The 16,943-nt window shown below is 49.2% G+C and overlaps 1 protein-coding gene across 1 annotated transcript; it reads left to right on the plus strand.

Moving 5' to 3' along the window:
• Positions 1–8,788: 8,788 nt before the first annotated feature.
• Positions 8,789–12,721, plus strand: LOC118357167 (histone H2B type 1-K). The gene is made up of 2 exons (XM_035728439.1): positions 8,789–9,265; positions 12,386–12,721. Exon 1 carries the CDS (start codon positions 8,862–8,864, stop codon positions 9,240–9,242), a length of 381 nt encoding a protein of 126 aa, XP_035584332.1. The 5' UTR covers positions 8,789–8,861; the 3' UTR covers positions 9,243–9,265; positions 12,386–12,721.
• Positions 12,722–16,943: the final 4,222 nt, after the last annotated feature.

A 16,943-nucleotide genomic window follows, 5' to 3' on the forward strand; every position in this document is an offset into this window, starting at 1 on the left:
TGAGGAATACAAACCATGCAATAAAGCAAGTACTAGTAGTTTTCATCTGTTGGGGCGAAAGAACTTGTCCTTCCTTCCCTTCTAGGTTCTTTGGGTGGTCTAGTCATTAAGCTGACAGAGGACAGCATAACAAGGGAAAAACATTTAATTTTGTTCATGCAGGAGCCCCACACAGATAGGAGAGGCTCCCCAACAGTCAGGGGCTCATCTAAATTTGAGGCTCGTATGTTATCGAAGGGAAGAAAGACAGTTCACAGGAAGATGGGAAGGGCAGCCTTGCAGAGACCGAGGAGACACAGGGAGGAATGTGAAGGAACAGGTCCTGCTGCCCCCAGCTCACCACACCTGGCTCGTACTCTCTGTACTTATCTCTGCTGATCACTCACTTCCTGGACTGGACCTATTCAAATTTGTTTAGGCAGTTAAGGGGGGAGGTAAAAAGCTCCTCCTGAGTATTTTGAGCCCAATTGTCTTCAGCTCAAAATAATCCATGTGTCAAAGTGGCTCATTCTAGGAGATTTGTACTGAACCCTGTCACGCCATCAACGTCAATGATAAAACAATGTATTTTCTTACAAAAGAAAGAACTCATAGGCTTTCCTTGAGCTGTATAACTCTACTTGACATTTCTAGGTCTAAGAGAAATTGCTATTTAAAATTTACAAACTCAGATAATGCAGGTGACTTTTTAAGAGGGAACAACTGAACAGTCAGATTTACTGAAATCAGGATCTGGGTCCTCCGACATCGTATAATCATAAATTAAAAAGACACGTTTTTAAAGGTAACATTTACCTCCTCTGTGATTGCTGTGGTCACTTATTCTGTCTGTCTTGGCTTGTGATTGCAGTTCAGGTTTAACTATAGGACATACAAATATTTCAAGAGACTCAAAATGAATTTATTCCAACAGACTAAGAATGCCATAGAATCTGATTTTCATTAAGATATCCACGAGTAAGAAGTAAACATTAGCTGCTGTGTCCATGGGTGGAGAGGAACAGAAGGCCCTCTTCAGCTAGTGACTTGGTGATGAGAAGCGGGTGAAAGGGGCAGCGGCGGAAATGGACAGCATCACGACTGACTGGGTCCCCATAGAGTTAAGGTAAAAATCTGACTTACGATGTCCACCTTTCACAGTTGTTGCAAAAGCACATGATCTCCCTAGTGCAATTCCATGTCATCTTTCCTCATTTCTGTGTATGTGGACAACTACGAAATGCATTCTCTGCCTGAACCTATTTGAAACAAGGAACCTACCAATCCGTGTGACTAATGCAGGACCATTTAGTGGCACGAGTCCTACTCAGTGAGATTCAGTTGAATTAGGAGAAAAGGGAAGGTAGGCCAGTCATAGTGTTTCAGAACTTTTTTCTTATCTCAGCTTTCTGGTGCCCACCGTCCTCTGTCCCGCCGCTCCGACGAATGAAGAGGGAGACCAGACAGAGTGGGGGGCAGCAAAGCAAAGTTTTATTAAGACGATAGAATCAGCTCTCCACATGGGGGCGGAATCCAAGTATTCCCCGTCCCCCCTCCCCGAGCAATGAGAGGAGTTTGTCTTTTGTGGAGTTTTAGCTGGGGTTCTTTCAGGGCAGATCCTTCAGGATTTCTTAATGTCTTTGATCAGCCGGGGAAGTTTTCCAGGGAGGCTATCTTCCCGAGCCCAGCCCCCTGGGGTTGTTTTCCTCTGTGGTTTTTCAGGGAGGCGGAGCAGGCAGGATACCGATCTTCCCCCTGGGGCCTCTGGTCCTGTTGTATGGCTCTCTGCCAGTCTCTCTCCTATCCGACCCTGCCATACTCCCCCCTCTGAACAGGTAACTCCTAACTGCCGTAAGGAACAGGGGTGATGACCGATCTATGGCTACTTCCTGCTGGGGAGGGGCGTCGACTGGTTCCGAAGTCTGTCCAGAGGCCCCTAAACTAGGTAGGGGCTGTCTCCATCTGTGGTTGCATAGACAGGACCATTTGAAGCCTGATGGACTCTAAACGAGAAGACACAACTTGGATGAGTTCATTTAGAATACAAGGTCGTCAAAAAAAGCAGAAGAAAGAGGGGACTAACTCTGGGGCCACCATGGCCATAGTCAGCGCGACAGCTGGGCCCTAAGGGAGGTCCACCAGGAGGAGAGGTCTTCTACGTGGGCCACCAGGTTACCTGATGAATCTGAATGAGGGACCACCTGACCCATGTTGTTAATATAAAAGTAGCTTTCTTCCTGGAGGAAGGTGCAGGTGCCCCCTGCGTGGGGGGTTAACAGGTCCAGGGCCTGGGGATTTTGGAGGGCCAGGCCCTCATGGAGTTTCCTTGCTGTGTGAGGACTGCGGGTCTCTATACCTCAGGCTGGGTTTGGTTTACAGCCTGCGGCATGTGGCTGGACCCAGGGGCGTAGTCCGTGAGCGGAGCTAAGTAGGCTAAAGAGCATCGCCCTCTCCACTGCGGGGGTAAGGTAATGTATGCCCTTTCCCCACAATAGAAGAATAAACTGTCCTCTGCTCGGAGATTTAGGTGGAACCCATATTTATAGAGAAGCTTTGGCGGGGAGGTAGAGGTAGCTCCTGACAATTTATTCCATATTAGGGAAGCATCTAAACGGAGCCGCTCGCCCACCGTGGAAGCAAGTGAGCTGGAAGGATAGATTTTAAGAAAGAATTCTTGGGATGAGAGGAGTAAACCTTTGGCCAGTCCTAGTGTAGAAGAATTGCAGGACACCTGAGACCACCCTGCTGAACAGGAGTTGTTAGCAGAGGTACAAAAAGATGTCTTTTCCTTTGGGGGATACTGGGCCCGCAGGAAGAGGTGAGGTTTATCAGGATCTTTGTAGGAGCTGAGGGAGTTGAAAAGGGAACCATTCCAGTATTCCTCTGTAGAGGTCGAAGTGACTTGGAAAGTGAAGTTGCACTGGGACGTGGAAAGATTTCCTACAAAAAACCCTGAATTTGGAGTGTAAATGGAGTTTTCAAAGCAAATAGGGAATGTTGCTGAGGTACTGAGCTGGAGCTGATCCAACCAGGCAAGGTTTGGGGTCTTGTTGGACCAAGGGACACCGGCTACTTTGGTTTCCATGTCCTTCTTCCAGGCTTTAAAAAATACTTGCTCTATATTTTGATTGGGGAATGAATTAATATAGGAGACAAAAGGGATGACAGAGTAATTAGCCCGTAGCCAGACTGCAATAGGGGCGGGCACAGCAGTTCCTGCTGAGTCATTCCCACATATCCAACAATCAGTCGAATTGAAGGGAGTGGCATTGAGTTGAACCCATCCTAAGATCCCTGCAGGTGAGTGGCAGTGTAGAAGTTTAGGAAGAGAAAGAAGAAAGAGAATAAATGCTTTCGAAGGCATGTTTGATCAGGGGTTGAAGTACTTAGCTTGGTGTTGCTGGCTTTTCTGTTTTTTAAAGATGGGTTTGAACCCTTCCCGGGCTCGCAGTGGTATCTTGGTTTCCTGTTGTCTTGTTCCACTGGAAACCAGGGCTTGGCCCTAGAATGGTAGATCCAGGCCTCGATCGCGGGTACCTTGATGGCCGTTGGGGTGGCTAAGATGACTGTGTGTGTGCCTTCTCAGACAGGCTCTAGGGACAAAGATAAAGAGGGAAGAGTTTTCACAAGCACTTGGTCCCTGGGACGATACAGGGAAGGTTGGTTGTCTTGGAGCTGGGGGTTAGGAAGCGCCCGAAGAGCTTGCGGAGCACTTGCCAGAGGGATGACACTGTTTACTAAGTCAAAGACTCCCTTGTCACCCACGGGTCATTTACATGGAAGGGTCTCCCATATAAGACCTTTCCATGGGGGTGTTTCTAATCTGGAGTAAGGCAATAGGGAGTATAGACACCCAATTTTGACTAGTTTCTTGTGCTAGTTTTCTGAGGTGTTTTTAAATAACCTCATTAGTGCTTTCTCCCTTTCCCGAGGATGGGGGTGTCCAGGCACAGTGGGGGTGACAGTGAATTCCCAAGGCCTTGGATACTCCTTCTGTCACCTGGGACTTACAGGAGGGGCCGTTATCACTTTGAAGGGACAAGGGGAGTCCAAACCGAGGGACGACTTCATTTACCAGTGCCTTTACCACCTCTGCAGGCTTTTTGGTTCGGCAGGGGAAGGCCTCCACCCAGTGTGTGAAGGGTATCTACCCAAACCCGGAGACTTTTGTACCCCTGTGCCTTAGGCATATGTGTGAAATCCAGTTGCCAATCTTCCCCAAGCTCCCCACTCACTGTCTGCCTCTGGGGATTTGTGGATGAGAGTGCTCAAAAGGCCCTCCTTTGCTCCTGGTTTTAGAGGGTATTGTTTCCGATAGGGGAAAGTTGTGGGGGTCTTTAAAATGTGTGCGCATGGGCACTGCAGGTAAGGCCCGACCCACTTCTCCCTGAGTTGCCCAGACCTGGGGATAAATATCAGCCTCTATTAAGGGGATGCAATTGCTAGTCTGTCCAGGGGCCATCAATATGAGAGTTCCCAGACTGGTCATAATATCGCTACCTAAGAGAAGTGTGGGGCTCTCAGGCATTATCAACAAGGAGTGAGAGAAAATTCGTTCTCCCCAGGTGCATCCCAGCGGGCGAGAAAAAAATTTGATTCTGGGCTGTCCAGTGATACCCTTAACAGCAGCACTGAGGCTGGACAGCTGGCCCCGGGGTGGAGAGAGGGACCAGAAAGGGGGAAGGAGCTTGACTGGCATTCCCTCTGTCTCGGGAATTACCTGAGGCTCTGGGTTCCCAACGGCAAGCTGTTCTGGGGAGCCGCCATGAAGAGCTCCAGGTCCCATCAGACCCTGTAGGGGTGCAGGTCATCTGAGCCCTGGCCGATGGAGATGCTTGCGGGCATTCAGACTTCCCATCCCCCTCCACAAGCAGGACAGGGCTTATGGGGCTTTGATTTTGGCTGTCCCCTTTGAGGACATGCCGGCTTCCAGTGCCCTGGGCGGCCCAGATGTGGCATCTGGTACCAGAGCCGCAGGGCTTGTAAGGTCGCAGCTAGGGCCTCAGAATTCTTTCTTAGCCTCTTCTCTTGTTCCTCACTCCCCACTTGGTCCCGGCCGTAAAAGACCCAGTTAGCAGCTCCTAAGAGCTCTTCTAAGGGCCCCCTGGGGGCCAACGGCTGACTTTTGCAGCTTTTTCCAATTATCTGGGGCTGACTGGATCACAGATTTGTCTTTGAGAATGATCTCAGCCTCAGGAGGATAGGGGGAGATAGCTGTATATTTAATGAGAGCCTCTCTCAACCCCTCTAAGAAGGCTGTCGGGTTTTCCTCTCGAGGTTGGGTGACAGCGGACAGCCTGGTGTAATTTAGGGGTTGAAACTTTGACCTTTTTAATCCCTCCAGGACGCAGGCCTGGAAGTGACTGAGGTACCAGTTTCTGAGGGGATCGTTAGGGTCCCAACTGGGGTCTTGGGAAGGGACAGCTTGGGCTCCAGTTGGGAAATGGGAGTCCCCCATGGGCCCACCCGTGCCCTGAAAATTAATCAGCTCTTCGTCCCTGTTCTCTCAGAGGTGGCCAGGACCCCGCATTTCTCCGCCTCAGAGAGGGTTTGATTTAACAGGAGCATTACCTCCTTCCAGGTTAATTCAAACACATAAGTGAGATTTTGGAAAGCTTCTATATATTTATCTGGTTGTTGGAAAATTTCCCAAGGCCCCCCTTCATCTCTGGTCTTGCCATGACAAGGGCACCTGTACCCCGGCCACAGCGGCAGGTCCCCTCGGTCCTCCTCCAGGTCGGACGTATTCTTGCAAGAGATGGAGCCCCCGAGCGTCAGCCGGGGGTCCAGGATAAGGCAGACAGGTAAGGGCACCTGATCTTAAATCTGGATAAATTGGTGGAGACCCTAGGGAAGATGGAGCTGGGAGTGGAAAATCCTCTGCGGACGCCATGTGCCCGTCTGCCTTTGGTGTAGGTGTGGTATTCTTTCGTTCCTGTCCCCCAGTGTCCGGCCACGAAAGAGCAGCCAGGAGGCTGGCCCAGGCCCTTATTTTCCCTTAAGGCCCAGAAACATTGCACATTGGGTACTTCTCCCCATTTCCCTCATGTTTGCAAAACCAGTCCAGTTGTAACAGGTTATTATAACCAATACATCCCTCAGGCCGCCATGTCTCCTCCAGTTGGTACCGTGGCCGTGCCTTGGAACAAAAGAAAGTAAGCTGCCTTTTCTTTAAGGTTTGCGGGTCAAACCATTCCAGTTATTCAGGAAGCATCCCGAAGGAGTACTGGCTTTGGTCAGGGGATTGCAGTTGCCCATCTCTAGGAAGAGCGGAAATGGCATCCCTTACCTCAGTTCCTCACAGTTGATCAGGAGGGCTTCTTCCGGATCCAGTGTCCTGGGGGCTTTGCGCCTGGCAGCCAGGGCTGCTGTCTCTTCTGCGAGGCGCTAGTAGTCACTCTTACCAGGCTCTACCTCCAGGGAGCAACCCGCTTGTCCTGACTCTTATTCTCTTTGCATTTCCCAGCCACGGGACTCGAAGGATCCTGGGCTGGGACCCAGAAAGGCTCCTTTAGTGGTGGGTGGATGTGCCAGAATTTTCCTGGCCCGTTGAAAGGTGGCATAATGGGCCTACTAAAATTGCTCTGTTTGACAGACCCGTCTTAAGTGGTTAACAAAGGCCAATTTATGGAGGCACAGGGCGGGCTGCTGGGGAAGGGGGAAACAGCCAAGGTAGAGGTCCGTTCCCTTGCCCTTCTCAGCAACACCTACTCAGATGTGTCCCAGCCAGACGGGGTCCATCTTAGGATGGTCGCAGCTGAGCAGAGGGGCATGCACCTTGCCAAGTGTAACAAAATGGTCCCCGTGTGTCCCGGAGGCAATCCCTCCCGATGTCCAGTGAGCCTGATCCAGACGGTGTGGGGATCTAGTGTCCGTCACACAAAAACAAGCATGCTTAGTGGCTGCAGGGTCGCAGGTCGAACACTGCTGGCGGGACCCCAATAAGGGAATTCAAGGTGTGTGGGGTGGGGCGTGGGGGGACTACTTCCAACAAGATCTGGGCCACATCCCGGAGGAGGCCACGTGTCTAAGTGTTCTGTCCACCTGACAGGGTAACAGGTGAAGGGGTAGTACTCAGAGGTGCCACCACAGACGGAGGGCAGAGGCAGAAGGCTGTTCCTCACCGTAATGGGGAGCTGTGGTTGCGATCCCTTGGAGGCCTCTGGCAAGAGGATGTCTGGGGGGGACCTTCCCAGGGATTTTGCATTCCTTCCCCTAGAGGAGGGATCGGTGGGAACCTACCACCCGAGACTTGAGGATGGCAGCCGTGCTATGCGCTTGAGATGATGACTGCCCATCACGTTGACTGTAACTGAGAGGAGAGACTCGGGGTCCACTACTCACGGTTAGAGGTCCTTGATGACGACCAGAGATCCCGGAGGAGCCCCCAAGAAAATGTTTCAGGAATCTTTCTTACCCCAGCTTTCTGGTGCCCACGGTCCTCGCTCACGCCGCTTGGAGGAATGAAGAGGGAGACCAGACACGGGGGGGGGGGGGGAGGGGCAGCAAAGCAAAGTTTTAAGAGGATAGAATCAGCTCTTCACACGGAGATGGGGGATCCGAGAATAACCCCCTCCCACCCCCAGCAAGGACAGATTTTCTTTTATGCAGTTTTAGCTGGGGCTGTTGCAGCCCAGATCCTTCAGGATTTCTTCATGTCTTTGTCTGATTGGCCCGGGGGGAAGTTTTCCGGGAAGAGGATCTTTCCCAGACCAGCCCCCTGGGGTTGTTTTTCCTCCTTGGTATTCCTGGGAGGCCAGAGACTTGATAGGTATCTTACCCAGTGGCTTCAGGTCCTACTAGATTCCTCTCTGCCTGTCCCTTTACCTGTCCGTGCCATAATAGGATGCCAAGTTTGTGTTCCAGATGGACATTTGATCCGCAGAGGAATCAAGGATACCCAAATTTTGCTCACATGGGCTCATTAAAGCAAGTTTTTTTCTTGCAAGGTGACTTCAATTTAGGGACTCTTGGGTCAAATGACAGATTTATGAATACCTTAGGCAAAATTTTCATTCTTCTTTACAGGATTTGTCAGTATTCAACACCTTGGTATGCCAACAATGCGACTTGAAGTCACAGCTCTTTTGTTGATTAAGTGGGTGGCTCTGAAAAGAGCCTTTTGGTTTGGACAGGAGGTTTGAGGTGCACACTCTGCTAGACTCCTACTTGCCCTTGGCTTTGTGGTGGCTCTCGGTCTTCTTGGGCAGCAGCACGGCCTGGATGTTGGGCAGGACGCCGCCCTGCGCGATGGTCACGCGGCCCAGCAGCTTGTTGAGCTCCTCGTCGTTGCGGATGGCCAGCTGCAGGTGGCGCGGGATGATGCGCGTCTTCTTGTTGTCGCGCGCCGCGTTGCCCGCCAGCTCCAGGATCTCGGCCGTCAGGTACTCGAGCACGGCCGCCAGGTACACGGGCGCGCCGGCCCCGACCCGCTCGGCGTAGTTGCCCTTGCGGAGCAGGCGGTGGACGCGGCCCACCGGGAACTGCAGGCCGGCCCGCGACGAGCGCGTCTTGGCCTTGGCGCGAGCCTTGCCGCCTTGTTTGCCACGTCCGGACATGACGGAGAAAAAGGAACAGACCTGAGTAGGGTCAGAGTTGAATCAGCCAGAGCTAACCCTACTTATAGTCTCTATTGGGCACAAAAATGAAGCTGTGCCATTGGCTAAAATTACAGTTTCACTTAAACCAATGGAATCCTGGTTTTCAAATACACTTCTTTTGATTGAACAAAATTAATACGTGACGTTTGCAGAATTCGCCAATTAGATACAGGATTTGACTCACTGCTCCTTTGTTTAAGAAGCTGTGGATAAAAAGGGCACTTAGAGCCTCATACTCGTTCTTCCTGTTATTTTCAGGTCGTTTAACAGTTACTCCCGGCCATGCCCGAGCCCGCCAAGTCCGCCCCGGCCCCGAAGAAGGGCTCCAAGAAGGCGGTGACCAAGGCGCAGAAGAAGGACGGCAAGAAGCGCAAGCGCAGCCGCAAGGAGAGCTACTCGGTGTACGTGTACAAGGTGCTGAAGCAGGTGCACCCCGACACCGGCATCTCGTCCAAGGCCATGGGCATCATGAACTCGTTCGTCAACGACATCTTCGAGCGCATCGCGGGCGAGGCGTCCCGCCTGGCGCATTACAACAAGCGCTCGACCATCACGTCCCGGGAGATCCAGACGGCCGTGCGCCTGCTGCTGCCCGGGGAGCTGGCCAAGCACGCCGTGTCCGAGGGCACCAAGGCCGTCACCAAGTACACCAGCGCCAAGTGAGCCCGCCTGCTGCAGAGCAATCGGTAAGGCTCGGCACACACCCCAAAGGCTCTTTTCAGAGCCACTCAGCGTTCTAAAGAGAACTGGCACTCATTTACCCTGGGTGTTTATTTGCTGTAAAGAAACAGTACCTGAATTCCATGTTTTCACCTGGCGGTAAATTAGTTACAATGTATGGGAAGCTGAAGTAGCGCTGGAGACGTATTTAAAAAGGTTTCGGTCAGGAAGGATCACGTTCATTATCAGACAAATGGAGTAAAATAAAACATTGTCTCCAAGCAAAACCTGGTCACCTTTGAAAGTCCCAACCTAGCAAAAGGTCTTATTAATGCCTCGAGCGCCCTGTCCTTAATTCTCAGGTGTACCTTACAGACGGGGCACTGGGCACGCGCTAAGAGGCGCACAAGTCGTTTCGGGGGCGGTGCTGGCTCTGGTCCCTGGAGTTTGCATTTGCCACGTACTGAGTTAGAAAGGCAGCAGAAAAAAATGGAAGTCGGAGCCGTATTGAAAATGTCAGCGCGCGTCCATGGTGGCACGTGGGTGTGAGAGCCAATCCAGACGCTGCGCGGGCCGTTTGAAGTCCCCCGGGGGCCGCGCTTCGGGAGTCTGTCCGAACCGGTAGTTGTGCGCAGCGCGGCGTGCGGGAGGGAGGAACTGCCGCTTTACACCCTCGCTTCTCTGGGTGAAATTCCTCTCATGGGAAGGACTGGGCTCAGGTTCCTACCTTTCCGGTCAGAATCCACTCCATCATATTTTCTGTGTCACTTGCATTTCGTGTTTCTGTTGGAAGACATTTAAAAAGAAAACTAGAGGAGGGGGGAAGCCCAATTCAGGACGTCAAAATCCCTCTCCCCGACTTAAGCCCTTAGGAATGGCACATGTAGGAGTATTTTGGTCTTTGCCGGGACTCGGGGTGGAAACACTTCCACACTGAATTGTATTTGCTGAAGTTGTTTTTTGTTTTGTTTTGTTTTGAATAATATCCTTTATCCAATTACGGAGCCGAGGTGTTCGCGTGAGAATATTCTGCACGCGTTGAACAGGAGACACAGGAGAAGGGAGCAGCGCTATTCTTATTCACAAAACAGGAGAAGCAACCGCATATTTATGGCCAAAAGAATCAACAAATTTATTGAGATACGGTCACTCAATAGGAGTCCATACAGAGAGGGGGAAAAAAAGATTAAATACACAGTAGCACTTGGTTGAATTTCAGAAACCTATAATCTCAGAAGGCTCATATATGATACCACTTTATGAAGCTCAAAAATAAATTATTATTTAAGCATGTAGAGAAGCACATGTAAGTGTATGATTCAAAAACCTTTTTAAGAGCTTTATGTATGAGTTTTTAAAAAATCAGGAAATGGACACCTCAGTGACAGACACAGAGTGTAGACAAGAGGATGTAGACAAGAACAGAGGTAAATACAAGTTGTTGCCAGCATTCTAGATTTACCGCTAGAAGTTCCATCGTGGGTGTTTGATACAATTTGTTTTAAACTCAAGATATTCCCTTTATGTATCAGATACTATACTGAAAACCACAGTAGGGAGAGGACGCTTGCATACAAACAAGTTCCAAGCATCATCTACTTTGTCTTAAAGGAAATCTTATAAAGGAGAATCCCAAACCTTATGGTATTTCTTTTAGGGAGTGGGAGAAAAAGACTGACAGGTCATTAAGAAGGTCTATGAATTTAGAAAACTCAAGATTTGGGCTCAATTACATCAGCAACCTTCCTCCTCCAGCTCTTGTAAACTTTCCATCTACTGAGATTTTCAAAATCTTTGTGACAGCCCGCTGACCCAAACGGGTGTGAGGAGGTACGCAGGTGTGTGTATTTCGTATACCTTTTATGTAGTCATGTATATGTGTGTACATCCCTCCCTCAATTCTGTTAGAAAAGAAATTATACTTTTTAAATTTATGTATCTCTTCTCCTTCCACCATCTCTCAAGATAGTTGATGATAGTAAATTCACCACATATTTGGTTCTTTTAATCACTACTTTTCAGAGCACAGAAGCCTTTCATCCTGTCCATTAACCCATTAATGCAGACAATCGATAGCAAATTCTGGTATTTCTTTGTTTTACAGAATGAGGGGAACAGCAGACAGAAATCCGGGGGAGGAAGTGGGAAGAGGATTTAGAAGGATTCAGTTAGCTAACCACGAATATCCTGGGCCTGGGGAACGTACGTGTGTATAGATGCAGGTATGGAAGACATTACACACACAGGTATAGGTTTGGATATGGACGGGTATGCTTTGGCGATCAAGGACTGCTTGAATGACTTGCAAGTGTCAGCAGGAACAATATCTAGAAGAATATGGGGAGGGGGTAGCTGAACTCGGTGCAGAATGGACAGAAGCATGCAGAAGGAATCTGTGGCCCCTCTATAAAAGGTTCACATATCGGGCCCATTACAGTCCAGTATTTAGAAGGTTAAAATTCCTAAAAGGAGAGAAAAATAAAAAAAAAAAAACCCTCAAAGCTAGATTTTGTGGGTTATTTGTGCCTTGGTGATCCAGGCATCTAACACTTTGTTGTTCAAAGTATCTTGATTAATTTGTGTCATTGCTGATCAGCCTTGGGAAATGGACTTGAGCTCAGCCAAACCTGGATGTCACTTTACTATTTTATACTGGAACAGCTGGTAGCTTTAATAATTCACATGATTTGCCCCTGATAATATTTTTTGTCATTTTTCCCCTAAAGAACAATTTTCAGAACACAAAAGAACAGACCGGAACATTAAAATAGACAAGAGAGTCTTATCCTAAAGGAGAGATTTTTTTCCCCAAGTTATGTTACCTGAAACTGGCCTTTGTCCAGCTTAGAGAAATTCATGTTTTCTTCATTGAAAACTCCATTCTATGGAGGTTGAACAAAATTTACTGACAAAGCTTAACTCTTTTTACTCCTTTCTAGATTCCATGCAGTTTGCCATCCTTCAGTTAGGACACTATCGGGCACATTAACTTAGACCACAACTTATCTTAGTTACATTTTAGGTTCTTTGATGTGGAAAACACCTGCATCTCGTCATCCATAACTGTCCAAACAATCTCAAATGTTTATTTTTTCTGCAGATGACTAGTTTATCCATTGTCTGATACCTTTTAACTTCTATTTCAGAGGCTCACCTTTTCCGATGTCACCAAATCAGCCTCTTTGGGGGTTTCAAGAGTAAAGCAGATGTGTGGTATTAAAAAACAAAACCAATTAACAAAAAGCACAAGGACATTTTTTTCCAGACTTGAATAAGGATAAAAAGTTCCTATCAACTCCTACAGAGTTGAACATACATGTAAGTATTCCTAGGGGTCAATGAATAGGACTGCTCCAGCTTAAGACGACTTTAGAGGGCCCGAAAAGTGCAAAGAGCATGGGTGGGGTAGACTGGAAAGACAGAGACCCCTCCCCCTGCAGATGCACCAGAATTCCCACTGATAGAAGGAAGAATAAAATCAGTGTCTCAGCCAAACATCTGCATTTACATCAAAAATTAGCAAGTCTTTTTGATGGAGAAATTATGAAAAGCTGTAAGGGAACACTGGAATCGCAAAGATATTGATTTGTCCGCCTGCTGCGGCCGTTGAGATTGGGGGGGGTCGCGGCCTGTGTTTACTGACATCGCTGTGACGTCTGTGCTTAATAAACCGCTTTCATCTTGGGGTTAATTTATGAAAAGCAGTGGTTCCCATAGCTGTCATCCTCAAGGCTCCCCTTTGATATTTAATAGTTTTAATGGCCCCTTTCCTATGCTGACGTTAAATTCTTAGGTAATAATACTTAAATGCATGCATAATTTTTCAAAATCATGAAACACCATACTGTTACATAAAAACAAAGTAAGAGACAGTTATTTTAACAACAAAGGAGGTAATTTCAACCACATATCATTGCTTGGGCCCTACACTCAAAAACATAAATTAGAAGTTGGGTATTTGTACCTGTATTAGTGAGAAATAAAACCAGTGGGATGGATGTGCATATAGATATTAGGAGATTTCTTATAAAGAACTGGTTCATGTGATTATGGAGGCCGACAAGGCTCCAGATCTGCAGGCTGAGCTGGCAAACTGGAGACCCAGGGGAGCCGACAGCGTAGTTCCAGTCTGGAGGCCAGCAGCTTCGAGACCCAGGCAGGGCCCATGTCTCAGTCTGAGTCCAAAGGCAGGAAAAAGCCAGTGTCCCAGTTCCAAAGCAGCCAGACATGAACTGTTGTTCAGGGGAAGGACAGCCTTTGCACTCCATTCTTAATTTCAACTGATTGAATGAGGCGCACCCACATTAGGGAGAATAATCTGCTTTACAAATTAAGTCTACCAATTTAAGTGTTTTACTCTCATCCAAAAGCCCCCTCACAGAAACACCCAGAATGATGTTTGACCAAATATGTGGGTAACACACAGCCTGGTCAAGTCGACACACAAATCAGTTGTCACAGAACCTGTAGGTAGAATCATCCTGAAGGCAAAAAGGACCCTGTAGACCGACTCAGAGGATCAGGCACCAGGAAGACACTCTCAGTGATGTGATTTTTCTTTTTTAAACAATAATTCTTGGGAGACATTTGAAAAGAACAAAATGCAATCTCAATTTATAAAATGATTGCATTCTTGGAAATTTCGGTGCCTACTGAACTACACAGAAACACACACATGCGCAAAGACCTCGTGCTTCTTTGTAAAAGGAGTCAGGTTCTAGGATTGATTAACAGGTTTTTTTACCTTCAGATTTGCTATGGGACACTTGGAAGTCGTGCATAACCTGACTCAGTTCTTCATGGGACATCTAGCATCCCTGGTCTTTTCCTTTTTTTTTTTTTTTTTAAGATTTTATTTATTTATTTGACAGAGAGAGACACAGCGAGAGAGGGAACACAAGCAGGGGGAGTGGGAGAGGGAGAAGCAGGCCTCCCGCGGAGCAGGGAGCCCGATGCGGGGCTCAGTCCCAGGACCCCGGGATCATGACCTGAGCTGAAGGCAGACGCTTAACGACTGAGCCACCCAGGCGCCCCTACCTGGTCTTTTCCTAAATGTCAGTGGTGCACCTTCCCCCAAGCCCTGGGACAGCCTAAAAACAGTCTGCTTGGTTTCTAGAATGCTCGCTAAGGGCCACTATTGTTCTCTGAGAAGGCAGACACTGATTACTTTCATTGCAGAAGCTGCAGAAGGGAGATGTCAACGGTGGGAGCTGCCGGAGAGCTTCCAGGAATGCCAGAATGTCCCCAGAAACAGTCTGCGACGCTGAAACGTCTGTTGCGAAGCATCAGCCCTGGGTAAGCCCGTTGGTCCTTGTGCCTCGTGGAACAGTCCCAAACTCCTTGTCTTCTCAGCAGCTTACCTGTGGACGTGTGAACAAGCAGGGGGCCTTGATGTGGAGACGAGGTGGACAGCTTTTAACGGAAAAGGGCCCCTCACCCAGAAGTCCCCCCTAGTTGCTGATACCCCGGCCAGCTCTGGGTCTGCAGGGGCACCAGTCCGCTGGCTTTGAACTCGGGCAGCAACCATGAGATTTACATTCAGCTTTAGCCCAGTGAACAGAAAAGGCACGGCAGGACATCGAAATACAAGTGGTGGTCCCCCTCTGTGGGATCCACTGTGACACTGGCTGGCTGCCCCTGAGACCTTAAGAACAAATGGGGACTCAGCTCTCCTCAGATTATGACACAGGGAGGCCCGGTGATCCCAAAGAAGGAATGAACTCCCCACAGCCACCTCCTGGGGAGGCCTTTGCACAGTGAGCTCATCGCAGATGCCTCCCACCGGTGTGTCAGACCCGTCCTCTCTCCGTAAAATCAGTCCGCGATGTTGAAGAACTGCCCTTTCTGGAACTTCGGTAGTTAGACATGAGTGAGAACACGCTCTGGGAACGACAAGGCCCACTGCGCCTCCTCGTCGTGGGACGAGCTATCCCCAAACCTCAGTTTTCACTTTCCGATTTCCTGTCCTTCTTCTGAGATGTTGTACCAGCCTAGAAGGAAAGAAATGAAAATAAATGTGTCTTTGGGGGGCAGGGGGTGAGATGGAAGAAGGGGGCCAGTTATCATTGAGTGTGTCCTTGGGGGAGCAGGCAATGCAAAAAAACACGGCCCTTGTCCTAAAGGACATATATCCTAATATAGGAAACTGAAGGAGCTTTATACACGATCTATCTGATTAATGCATCGTGATCTAGTGTGCTTTTTAACATTTTATTTATTTATTTGACAGACTGAGAGCAGAACACAAGCAAGGGGAGTGGGAGAGGGAGAAGCAGGCTCCCCGCTGAGCAGGGAGCCCGATGCGGGGCTCAATCCCAGGACCCTGGGATCATGACCTGAGCCGAAGGCAGACACTTAACAACTGAGCCCCCCAGGCGCCCCCTAGTGTGCTGTGTTTTGAGGGAGATGGAACAGAACGGGCAAATTCTTCATAGACGCCAGCATTCAGGGCTCAGGCAACACGGTACCAAGGGTAACGAGTCTGGACTCATTTGTGCAGGAAGAGAAGCATTGTTTGGAAAAGGTTTTTAACGAGGCAAGTGACATTTTAGAGATTTTTAACTTGGCAGAAGCGTGCAGGGAGAAGATTGGGGAAGAAGGTGCTCTTGGCAGCGATGGAGGGAGACAGACGCAGGCTCCGAGTCCCTCACACTCTCTGGCACCACCACCCTGTTCCACACTCCACCTCCTCTCTCCTGGTCATGGCAGAGGCTTCCCACCGGGGCGTCTGCTCCCAGCCTGGTGTTCCTCAACTCTGCCTCCCCTCAGCAGCCCCGAGATTCCTTTAAAACCCTTGTCAGGTCGGCGTCAAAACTCGAAAGCCCTTCCCTTGGTCTCTGGGGTGTTGTGTGCGTTGGCTCTGGGCTGTTTTAGGCCCCCAATCCCAGGGTCCCTCATGCTTCCTCTGCTCCAGCCACCCCGATCCCTTTGCTGTTCCTTCTCAGACACGCTGAGCCCGGCGCCCCGGGAGCCTGTGCACTTCCTTTCCCTCGGACTGCAATGCTCCCCCACAGCTCTTCCTTGCCTCCTACGTTCGCTGCCCAAATGTCCCTGTTCTGCGGTCTTGTTATGACATTCCAGCATTAGTATCATGCAAGAAATTGCCTCGAGGCCCAGGCAGCCTCCAAGCATCGCACCACGCAAGCTCTCCCAGGGACACAGCAGAGAAAGGCTCTCGGGCTGCATCTAAATGCTCAAATCATAGCTTCTTAAATCAATTAGAAATGCAATTAGCAAGGGAGAAAAGATGCGCAAGCTGACAGTTTGGTGGACAAGTGGGTGAGAGCCATGCTGCGTGAGTCAAGCGCGTGCACTCTTGTACATCTCGGCTCTCTTTTGCGGCATCGGCCTGTGGGACAGAGGCCGGGCAGCGAGCCGGGCCGCACCCGCACTCCCCGCGGTTTGTGGGACAGACGCGGGCTTTGTTTGTGAGCTCCTGGTGGGCCCGAAGCGGGGCTCATCTAAGGCCTCCTGTTACTGAGTGAGGGCTTTATGTGACTCTTGTGTCAATGAATTCCAAATATTTACCGTCTCATACATTTAGCCAGATCCCTGGACCCTTTCATTCCTATAGTCTCTATTTAACCACATGTGCTCTACTTACTATTTATCCATACTTGAAATATCTTAAAGGTTTTGGCCTCTATGTTACTAACTAAAAACATCTTTTATAATGAAATTGCTAATTTTCAAAAGTAAATGTGT

The sequence above is a fragment of the Zalophus californianus genome, chromosome 7, assembly GCF_009762305.2.
Source record: "Zalophus californianus isolate mZalCal1 chromosome 7, mZalCal1.pri.v2, whole genome shotgun sequence".
NCBI lineage: Eukaryota > Metazoa > Chordata > Mammalia > Carnivora > Otariidae > Zalophus > Zalophus californianus.